This window comes from Colobus angolensis, unplaced genomic scaffold (assembly GCF_000951035.1).
Source record: "Colobus angolensis palliatus isolate OR3802 unplaced genomic scaffold, Cang.pa_1.0 Scaffold475, whole genome shotgun sequence".
NCBI classification, from domain to species: Eukaryota; Metazoa; Chordata; class Mammalia; order Primates; family Cercopithecidae; genus Colobus; species Colobus angolensis.
The window spans coordinates 972,408-983,283 of NW_012118210.1; the positions used below are offsets into that span (position 1 = coordinate 972,408).

Sequence of the window (10,876 nt, forward strand, 5' to 3'; positions counted from 1 at the left end):
TCTCAGCCTCCCAAGGTGCTGGGATTACAGGCTTGAGCCACCGCGCCCAGCCAAGGCTACAAGTTTTTCAATTTGCCTTCTCAAATTAGATGTTTCTGCATGGGAGGGATTTAATTCTGCTTTGTCTTTGGACATTTTCACCTTTAACCATAAGCAGATTTTTGTCTACATGGAAAAATCTCACACACAAAAGAACCTAAATGCTTTTCACATAATAGCTCAAGAAATGTTTTTGGAATAAATAAGTAACTGAAAATTATTTGAAAATAATTAACCAGAATTTTAAAAATTCTATGCATGTGTTTATATATGCTATGTATATGTGTAGGTAGATTTATACATATTTTTGTATAGATATGTAGGACCTTTTTTTTAGATTTGTGATTTAGTAGTCCCTTGGTCAAATTTCTCTTTAGAATCTTGAAGCTTAACATTTAGTATACATATACTGATATTTTTCCCCTTTCCTGGGAGAAAGGAGAAAATAACAGTTTGTGAATTTCCACTATTTTTCCCAAGGATGTCACACCATGATCTGAATGTATGTTTCTAAGAAAGATAAATTTTACTTCATTGTGACAACAGGGTGGAGAGTGCTTGCAAAGTTCCTATGAGAGAGGTGTCATCAAAAAGTTTGCTACTTGCTGTTAAAAGCTGTTCCTAAAGCAGGAGAGGAGCACTGCCAATAAACCCCCCTTTCTGGGTCTCTGAGTCCTTTGAAATTCTGCAGTTTCTACTCTTGCTTCTTTCAGATGATCTAAAAATTAGACCTTGCCTAAAGAAGGAAGCTTCTCAGATACTGGTAAGAAACTAACGCTAGTGAGCATCACCTGGAAACAGTTACTGGAACAATTCTTACTCAGGTCTGACACTATTCATGCCAGGGGTGGCAATCAGGAGAAAGACGGGATTCACGCTGTGGAAAACCGGGCTCTACCTCTGACCCTGTGAACCTGGGAAAGCTCTGCAGTCTTCGGCTTTGCTCATTTATAGAACAAGGGTATTAGAAATTTAAGATGCCAGCTATGTACTTCATTCATTCTTTAAATGGTTACTGAGTGAAGAGCACTGTTCTTTGTCCTTAGAGAATCAACAGATACAAATCTGTCCTTGTGGAGTGCACCTCTTCTAACTTTCTACTTACCTTTGTGGTACGCATTTTGTGGATACATACATGGCGTATAGCATTCTAGAAGCAATGAAATGCAGCCCTTTTCAACTCTCAGGTTGCTCCTTGAGCTCATTTCACATTTGGAGAAAGAAGTACCTGCTGAGGCAGATACTGGGACAAGTATTTTCAGGAACACTAAGAGAAGTGTGACACAGCCCTTAATCTAGAGGTGCTCAGCATTTAGTAGGGAGGCTGAAAGACAGGAGAGTGAAGAGTAAGCAAATAATGATATTCATTCCAGGAGAATTCTGTAGGGAGATAAATCATATCCTATTAGGAAACTGAGTGATGGACTCTGCTAGGGGGTAAGGTTTAAGCTAGATCTTAAAAATGGTTACATTTACAGAGGGGTGGGGAGTCTAAGAGCAGAAAACAGCATCATTTATTACACATATAGTGATATTTTACATATCACTATATGTTTACATATCACTATATGTTTACACAACTACAGAAAAGCACAAAACATGTTTGGAGAAATGGGAAAGTGATTCGCTTGGCTGCCACAGAGGGTCAAAAGAGTGTATGGGGACATGGGCTGGCCAAGGCCTACAGCCTGACGATGCCAGCCTAGGGAATTTTGCATACTTTGGCCACTCCTGAGAGCTTTGAACACAGGACTGACATGCTCACATTCAAGATGACAAAGTCAGTGTGGCCCAGAGGAAGCAGAAATTGGAGGGCAAAGAACAGTTTTTATGAAGTCCCGGCAGCAACAATAGCAACAACTGAGTGATTCAACTCAACAGTAATTGAGTTGCTGGGTGCTACTTGCTGGGTGCTGCGGAAGCAAAGACAAGCTCAAGCTAGCTACTCTCTTTAACTGTTAGAGAACACCGGCCAGGAGAAAAACACGGAGGTTCAAGACCAACAAAACGTCCAGGCAGGCAGGAAGACCCCCCAGCCACCTCCTTGTAGGGGAGGGAAAAATAGTGTATAGAAAAGGAAAGATGTATACTCAGAGGATCCCAAGACCTGAAAATATCATCCAAGCTCTAATCCAGCAGCTTTTAAGGGGGTTTTATCTGCCCAGGCATGGTGGCTCACACCTGTAATCCCAGCACTTTGGGAGGCCGAGGTGGGCAGATCACTCAAGGCCAGGAGTTCCAGACCAGCCTGGCCAAAATGGTGAAACCCCATCTTTGCACAAAATACAAAAATCAGCCAGGTGTGGTGGTGTGCACCTGTATTCCCAGCTACTCAGGAGGCTGAGGCAGAACAATCACTTGAGCCTGGGAGGCAGAGGTTGTAATGAGCCAAGATCATGCCACTGCACTTCAGCCTGGGTTACAGAGTGAAACCCTATCTCAAAAAATAAAACAAAAATAAATAAATAAATAAATAAATAGAGGGGATTTATCCAATATAATGTGGACATAGAGAAAGTTCTGAGATTGGATTTTGATTAAGGAAAGGACCTGTTACATCATTCATTCAGTCAGCAAACATTCAGTGTGGTGTCTAATATGTTACAGTCACTCTTCCAGGTACTGGGTAAACAACTAGGTTCCTGCTCTAAAGGAGATTACAAGTTCAAGGGGAGACAGATAAAAGCACATAAGCAAGAAACTAACAAATTGTGTGGTGCTAAGTGGTATGAAGGAAAAGAAAGCAAGCAAGCAGATGGAAGAGAGCACATTGCTTGTGGTCAGAATAAGCCTTTCTGAGGACGTGATATCTGATAAAGGGGGTCGGGATGCGGGTGGCTGGGGGACCATCCCTCCAGGTCAAGGGAACAGTATTTGTACCTGGCATGTTCTAGGAAGAGCAAGAAAAATTGGCGACTGGGAGAGTGGCAAGGCAAGCCCTGTAGGCAAAGTAAGGAGTTTGGGCTTCATCCTGAACAGGTCAATATGCAAAGAAGTAACACAATGTCCACTCCAGGAGGACAGGGACTTGTGACTCTTTTCCACTGTGATACTGCTACATCCCAGCACCTAAACCAATGCCTGGCACACAGCAGATGTCTAGACAGTATTTGTTGAATGAATGAATGAATGAATGAATGAATGAATGAATGAATGAATGAGAAGACTTCCATTTTTAAAGGCTCGTTTGGGCTGCTACATAGAGAACAGACTGCAGATGGGCAAGGACTACAGAAAACCAGTTAGGAAAGCTTACTGGGGCTTAGACAGGGATGGGTGTGCTGGATGGAGAGGGAGAGAGAAGGGAGAGAGATTAATTAAAAGCTAGATCTGGGTGAGAAAAACATCAGGAGGACTCACAGGTATTTGACCTGCACAACTGAAAGGACAGAGTCTCTGTCCCTGACAGAGATGGAGGACACCAGAAGAGAAGCATGTCTGGGGAGCAAAAATCGGGGGTTGTATTTTGCACATGTTAATTTTAAACTTACGTGCCATTCAAGAAGAAATGCTGGGCGGTTGCATTTTCAAGTCTGGAGTTCTGGGAATGAGTCAGGGCTGACGAAATAAACTTGGAACCATGAGCATGAAGACAATGTTGAGAGAAGAAATTTAAGTAAGAAGGGAAAAAATCTGAGAGCCAAGGCCTGGGGAATCCCCGTACCCGCATTTAGAGGTCAAAATTCAGTTGAAGTCAATAGGGGTAGAAACTCAGCGGCCATCCAAAGAGCCTGAGAGAGAAGAGCCAGAGAGGCTGCAGGAACACCAGGAGAATCTGGTGTCCTGGAAGAAGCCAGGTGCTTAAGAAAGAGAGGGTGGTCCCCCACAGCCCCATGGAAAATGCTGCTGAGATCAGCAAAGCTGTGCCCTTGTACTTCACCAGGTAGAGATCGTTGGTGACCCTAATGACAACAGGGAGGGGAGTGACAGGAACGAGTGCCTGATACCTGATCGAGGTGCTCTCAAGACAGGCAAAAGGTGAGAGGGGGCAGAAACACAAAAGTAGCTTCAAATAAGACGGTAATCTTCTGGTCTCAGGCTGCATGGTGTGTGTGTGTTGTATTTTGCTTCATGCATTTCATGTATGTTCAATGTGTTATTTGTCTAAATCAAATATGTCACAATAAAATATGTCTTTAGAGGCTGAGACGGAGGGAGTGAAGAAGGTGGGACAACCTTTTTGAAGCATATTCTTTAAAAGGGAACAGAAAATCAATCATAGGGGATGTGGAGTCAGGGAGGGGTTTTGTAAATGTCATATATCACAGTACCATTTGTATGCCAATTATTTCCTTATCATCATCCTCTTTATATGCGGGTCCTATGCCTGGTCATGTAGAGGGGACACCAAAGACAATGCTGGGGGTGGGCAGGGGGAAACAAAGCTGGCAACAATCCTCAAAACAATTTTTTTTTCAATTTCAAAAAACTCATTTCTACAAAAATAATTTGTATTCAAAATAGAGGGAAAACGTCATTAAGTAGTTTTAAGTTTTGATGGTAAAAGGAATTATGAATAACGGTAAAGAAAAAAAGAAGTCCTTTTGAGGATAAAAACTTATTGACTGCATCCTGTGGTTTCTTCAGCTCATCTGTGTGTTACAGGAAAGAGGATGAGGAATCACTTGCTGATTGATTTCATCAGCTCTGGTACTGATGGCACTGATGGCAAGGTCTTATATGTTAAATTTTATTCTCCCCATCTTTTTCCCCCTTAACCTAGGTCTCTGAATTTTAACAGTGTATAGGGCTGAGATTTCTGTTTCTCAAACTGCTCTGACTTGAACTCCCAAAGCAAAAGCAAAAGCAAAAGCAAAAGCAGGGAATATCCATGCACGTTAAATGGGTGTCAGTTTCAGGACAAAATGATTGAATTACAATCCCTGGCCATGGATGTGAATTTTGATCTTTTTTTTCTTTCACACACATGATATTTCCCTGACATCTGTGCAATACAAATATATCTGGAAAGTGTGAAATGGAAAATCTGCTTCACTAAATATATAAAAGGGACCCCGAATGAAGTCTCCATGATGGCATTTGTCATCATGGGCACAGATGGCGTCCTTTCCCAGCTCTTCCCCCACCCCCCTCGTACCGGCTTAAGTTCCATCCACCAAATTCTCCCTGCACATCACATGTATAGATGCCTGATAACACCAGGAGAGCCTGTCTGTATGCCACATCCTTATTTTTCAGGCCTCCATATGCATCAAGCTTCAGACCAATAAATCAGAAAAAGTATGGGTTCTGAACAAATAATGCAAACAGTGTATACCACTTGTTGCTGTGGGAATCTAGATGACCTAGGAGCTTAGTGATCTTTGTCATATGTTGCCAGTAAGTACTGCCATTATTATCATTCTCCTTACAGTGCCTATGTCACAGAACAGTACAACTACTTACCAACACCCACACATCTGAACACTATGGGATGGGATACATACAATCGCTAATATGCTGCTTTGCTTCCTAAAATATTTAAAAAGGCTTTAAGACACCTAAATGCATGGCATTGAGGTTCCAAATGGTGGTCAGAAAGTCTGTGGGAAAAAGACTAAAACTATAAACGAAATCGTTAAAAGACTAGATCTGCTTCTATATCTCATTGTGTCTTAACTTGGAAAAGCAATGGTAATGAATAAACTTCAGAAAGTAGAAAAGCTTGAGCTGAGTCAGGAGGTTGTGAAGCTCTGACTCCTGCCTTTGGTGGGGCAGCTGGGGGGTGGCAGTGTACTACTGGCATATGGCTTATGCATGTGGGGGATGTTATAGGAAGTTGGGTGGAGCTAGAGAAGCGGAAAAAAAGAGCAAAGTGAGGAACCAGAGAGAAAATGAAAGGGGAATTTGTTGGATGAATTGCAGGGAACACTTTGACCATAAGAGTTATTCAGCTGTGAAACGTACTCAGTGGTGAGAATAAAAATGCTTGGAAATGTGGCTATTAAACCCCCAAATTCTAAACATTTTGTACATTTTGGAGACTGCATATGTTTTCCACCACTGCATTCCTCACTGGGAACAAAAAAAATGCCACAAATCTTTCCCCTCAATATAGTAAATTTAGTTTTACAAATAAGAAAGGATTACTATGGAAATGTATAAAGAATAGCTTTAACAGAAGGCTCCAAGTAGTTATTAGATAACCCACAGGCTGACCCATGTAGCCTTAATTATTTCTTCTCTACATATTGCCAAGTTAAATTATTTCTAATCTTTTTCTCCCTTCAATTTGCTCAACTGAACAAACCAACAAAAATAACCACAGAATGATGATGTTAGCAGTGACCTTTGGGATTACTTGATTCAACTTTCCACTTTTAAAGAAGAAACTAACCCTCAAAGAGGAAAAGTGACTTGAAGAAAACCCTACACAGCATTTCATACTGTTTTCTCTAAAAGTCCGTGAACATCAAATGTGCCAACAGTTGCTTTACAGAAAGGACATGTGGGTATTGCAACTTTCTGGTTTCCTAATGTAGCTTGTCCTGTTTTTTCAGATGGAAAAGGAAGCAGGTAAATGGGAGAGAAGCAGGTGTCTTGATGTCTGTAAGTCATACCTGTTAGTCTAGAAACCTGCCTATTGGGAGACTCAGTCAAGCTTGGCTGGCCCAGGAAGGATGGTTGTCTCTGGTCTAACTGTAGGTCATTTCAGAAGCCTTTACAGTGGTTCAATGTTGCTTGAGCAAATAATGAGTAGACATTCCCTAGACGTGTCCATCATCCTAGCAAGCTCTGGTTGATAGAATCAGGACTTAGAGAGACAGTGGGCAGAAGGGTGCTCACGTCTTCTGTTTAAGTGTGGATTAGAGGACAGAGTACTTGGGCCATGTTTCCTTCTAAGCAGAGCAAGACAGAACAGAGCAGTTATCAGATAAATTTTGTCAAAATGGATAATCCAGATCATTCAAGGAAAAAAATAAATAACCAAAACCTACAGCATAAGAACTCATTCTCTACAGGTTTTTTTTTTTCACTGAGGGTGGGTGGAGCCTCTCTCAGAGGCAGTGTGGTAGAAGGCCTGGATTTGAGTCCTGGCTCTCGGTTCCCCCTTAAGCATCTTACATAACCTCTCTGATTCCCCCAGCTGACTCACAAAGTGAAGGATTCCCACCTACCTCCTGCCTATACAATTAGAGGGCATTTTTATGACCTGAAATCCACTCAGTAAACATTTCTGAGAACACATGATGTACCAGGCAAACTGCTAGGTGCTGGAGAGATGAATATAAACATATCCTTGTTCTGAAGAAGCTCATCCCGTATTTAGATAAGGAGACTGTGGCACATTTACAACTCAGATAACTGCAATATTGAAATGCTATCTTGGCTCTATGAACAAAAAGGCTATAGGAAAACAGGAGAACTGGTTAATTATGCCTTGCAGGGAATGTAATTTCAGGATGTTATTTTGATTGTAACTTAAAACAAATGAGTGCACAACTACAGAAAAATGTGTGGCTAAGCATGAATCAACAAATACCTTGACTATACCTAAATTATAAAAATTACCATAGCGCATGAAAACACTGCCTGCCTGCCTGCCTATGTAGACCAATCATTGCTTCACCCATTTTTTATAACAAGCAACAGCACTAGCAAGTTTTGTGAGCAACACCAAATGATATCAGAGAAAGTAAGTCTCAGGCCATTGCCAACTACTGCATAGGATGAAACAGCTCTCTGGAGTCTCTCATTAGAAACAAACAAAAACCAATGATTGGAAAAAGCAAATTCCTAATGATCTAAGATGGGGCTGGAATGAATAACTCCACAAAAGGAGAAAACCTGTTATCCAATTAATTCAATTTTCTTCTCTTTTCCCCAGCCCTCCGCCAAATGTTTTGCTATAGTGGACAAAAAAAAAAAAAAAAAAGACCTGTTTGAGTTGGTGAGTAATTTCACTTACGGGGAAAATGCAGACACTTGGGTTTTAAAAGCTGCAAGGTATAAAAATAAGCCACAGATTCTATAATCAATCCTTGGTTTGCTTGCATGGTTCACGTTATCATTATTTGCCTTTCCAACACTGGGTAACTTTTCTTACTCCTCTGTCAGTTACCACAGAATGCTGGAACTAGAAAGAACGATAGAAACCAACCAATCTAACTTCCTTTACCATATGGAATAGGATTCAGGCTTGTTTTTCAATATCACATCTGGCCTTTTAATATTTCTTTTGTTAACAATCATATCAGATGGAAGCATAATAGAAGGTAAAGCTCAAAGTGATCTTGTAATACATCCATCTTTACAAGCCAGAGTGTAAAAGGAATCAAGTCAAAATACACAAATAACAGAGCTGCAGTCCCTCTGTATTGATGCATTGATGGGCTGTTCCAGCTCAGGATGTGGCCTCCCTACCAAGTCAATAATGTCACAATCTAAATAAACTTGGGCAATTTGCCTTCAGGAAAAAACTGTCCCAGACAAAAAAAGAAAACTGTCATTCCACAAAGCAGCCAACTGCACTAGACTAGGATTATAGTGTGGAATTAGTCAGAATGTGGTTTATTAAATAAAACACTATAACGGCCAATTTGCCTGGAGGTCTAGGAATTAAAATAGTGCTTTGTTTTTCCAATGCCACATTCCAGAGGAGGCAGCAAGCGGAGGGAACGGGCAACAGGGAATTCTACCACAATCTATCTCTCTACCAAACAGGCACACACATTCATATCAGGGTGGGCATGTGGACTCTAATCCCTTCTTAGTGGAAAACACACATTTTAAAATGAATCCCCAATCTAGAATGAATTACCGTAATAGCCACAGCCGGAGCGAGTCCGCTGATGAGAAACGCAGATCTGGCCACCTGCTTTGAGACGCCTTGGACCACAACACTGCCGGGGTCTTTAAAGGTTGGCCTTTTCGGATAGGGCATCTGCCCTCCTAAATAGCGTTTAAATCCCAGGAAAAGAGAGACGATGCCTCCCTCAATTTTTGAACTATGCTGCTCTTGCTGTATCCATTTCTGCTGAACATAGCATTGATATCTTTTCAAAGAGAAGGGGGAGAAAACAAGGGGAGAATTGCACCACTGCAGATTCCAAGAGAAGTAAGCACAAAACTACAGCAACGTCAAATAATATCTTCTTCGGCAACTAGGAAAATCCCCACATGCTATCTGGTGTCAGCCCAATGCAGACTGAGGCGCGCTGTGCCCGGAACCACAGGAAGCCGGGCATCTCTGCAGCCTGTGTCCCTGCCAGCTCCCCCCACGCGCTGAAATTCGGCAGGGAAGAAGTTATGGTGCCCAGCCTCTGTGTGCAAGACAGAGACACCGCGCATCATGGCTCTGAAAATCAGCCAACTGGCTGGGACGTCAGAGCGGCAGAGCAATCAGAATGCCCTGGAGCCGGGGATGGAGGGGCCACATTGTTTGAGCCCTCGGATTTTGCTGCATTGTCACCGCCCGGGAACGTAGGGGTAGCAGGAAGCGCACCTCCAGCCAAAAATGGATCGGACGCATTTTTTCCCCCGGCAGCTCCCTCCCTGCCTGTATGCAAGTCGCAATACCGTAGGCGACATGACGGGCTGCTCCCGCTAAAACTCAGGTGGCAGGCCCGGCTGAGCGGCGCAGCCGGCGGGGAACAGGGAGGCGCTGGGGGAGCACCTACACCGCGCCTCCTCCCCTCCTGCACCATCCATGGGAGCAAGGGCTGGACCTGGCCACGCGCCCCTCGAGCGAGCACCGGCGAGCCCGTGCGGAGGCTCTGGGCGCTCGCTGGGCTAACAACCGGCATTGCATGGGACACAATTGTTCAAAAGCGAGCCCAAGGCGAAGCGCAAATCCAGAGCTTTGGTTCACAAGGGGTGGGTGTGGGCTGGGAAGGGGGATTACGTAGGTCTCTCCGCCCCCTCCCCTGACACCTCCTTGCTTCTGGGAGGGCGCTGAGGGGCGGGCAAGGCGCTGCGAACCCGCTTGGGGGCTTCTTTGTTTCTCTCCGTGCCCCGCAGGAGGGCCGGGTGCGCCTGCCGTACCCAAGCCGGGGTCGCCACCCGGGGATGCCGGCCCGGCCCGGGCGGCGGCGCGTCCCAGGCTGACAATTGAACCTCGCGGGAGAAGCGAGAGGGTGGGGAGGAGGGTGGATCTCGTCCCCGGGAAGGGAGGGCGCTGCCGGGGCCTCGCGTACGGCGGGGAAGCCGCCCAGAGAAGGGCGGGGGGAAGGGGCGGCAGGCAGTGTCCCCGCGCGACGCCCGCTTACCTTGGCAGCCCTGGCCTGGGCACAGATCATGCTCCTGTCAGCGCGCAGGTTAGAGCTGGGGGGCGCACGTGCCCCGCATAGTGCACCGGGCGCCTGGGACTGGCTGGGGAGGGGACCCTGGCGACCGCCCGCTCTCGCCTCGCTCTGGCTGCCGGGTGCCCCGAGCGAGCGGCGGCCACGGCCACTGTCACGGCGGAGGGGCGCGCGCGGCTCGACGAGTGTGTGCGCGTGGAGGGGGCCGATTCGGTCAGAGTCGCACGGTGTTCCGGCTCCAACAACAGCGCCTGATGCGCGGTAACGCAGCACACTTCATCGCTTTATCCTCCCGCTTGCATCCCCTCCCTCCCTGCCTGCTCCTCTGTGGGTACCAGACTCCAGAACCAACCACAAGCCGGGCTTGCTCTCATTAGCGCTGCCCCGCCCTGCAGCCTCCGCGCACCCCCACCCCCGCCCCCGCGGTAAATATATATTGATTCTTGTTACCGCCGGCCCCATCCTTCCAACACCCAGCACGCGTACTGGGCAGATTGAACACCAGCCCCGGCTCCTCGGCCCTTTTGTGTGTCTGCAAACAGTGTAGCAGAAAGGATGCGGTACAGACACTCTAGGCGGGTACCCTGTGACAGGTG

The 10,876-nt window shown here is 45.3% G+C and overlaps 1 protein-coding gene across 3 annotated transcripts in view; it reads right to left on the reverse strand.

Annotated features, from left to right (window-relative positions):
• HECW1 (HECT, C2 and WW domain containing E3 ubiquitin protein ligase 1) overlaps positions 1-10,615 on the reverse strand; it is a 469,289-nt gene extending 458,674 nt beyond the window's left edge. Inside the window, exons 1-2 of one of the 3 annotated variants that reach the window (XM_011958795.1) lie at positions 10,248-10,586; positions 8,801-9,035 (exon numbers count right to left, since the gene is read on the reverse strand). Coding sequence is in view for 1 of the 3 variants with exons in the window: in XM_011958794.1 (XP_011814184.1) it covers positions 10,248-10,277 (30 nt within the window). In the remaining 2 variants the exon portion in view is untranslated. Of the gene's footprint in view, positions 1-8,800; positions 9,036-10,247 lie in introns of all 3 variants that reach the window. The other 2 variants (XM_011958796.1, XM_011958794.1) reach the window with 2 other exon arrangements.
• Between the last annotated feature and the right edge of the window lie 261 nt (positions 10,616-10,876).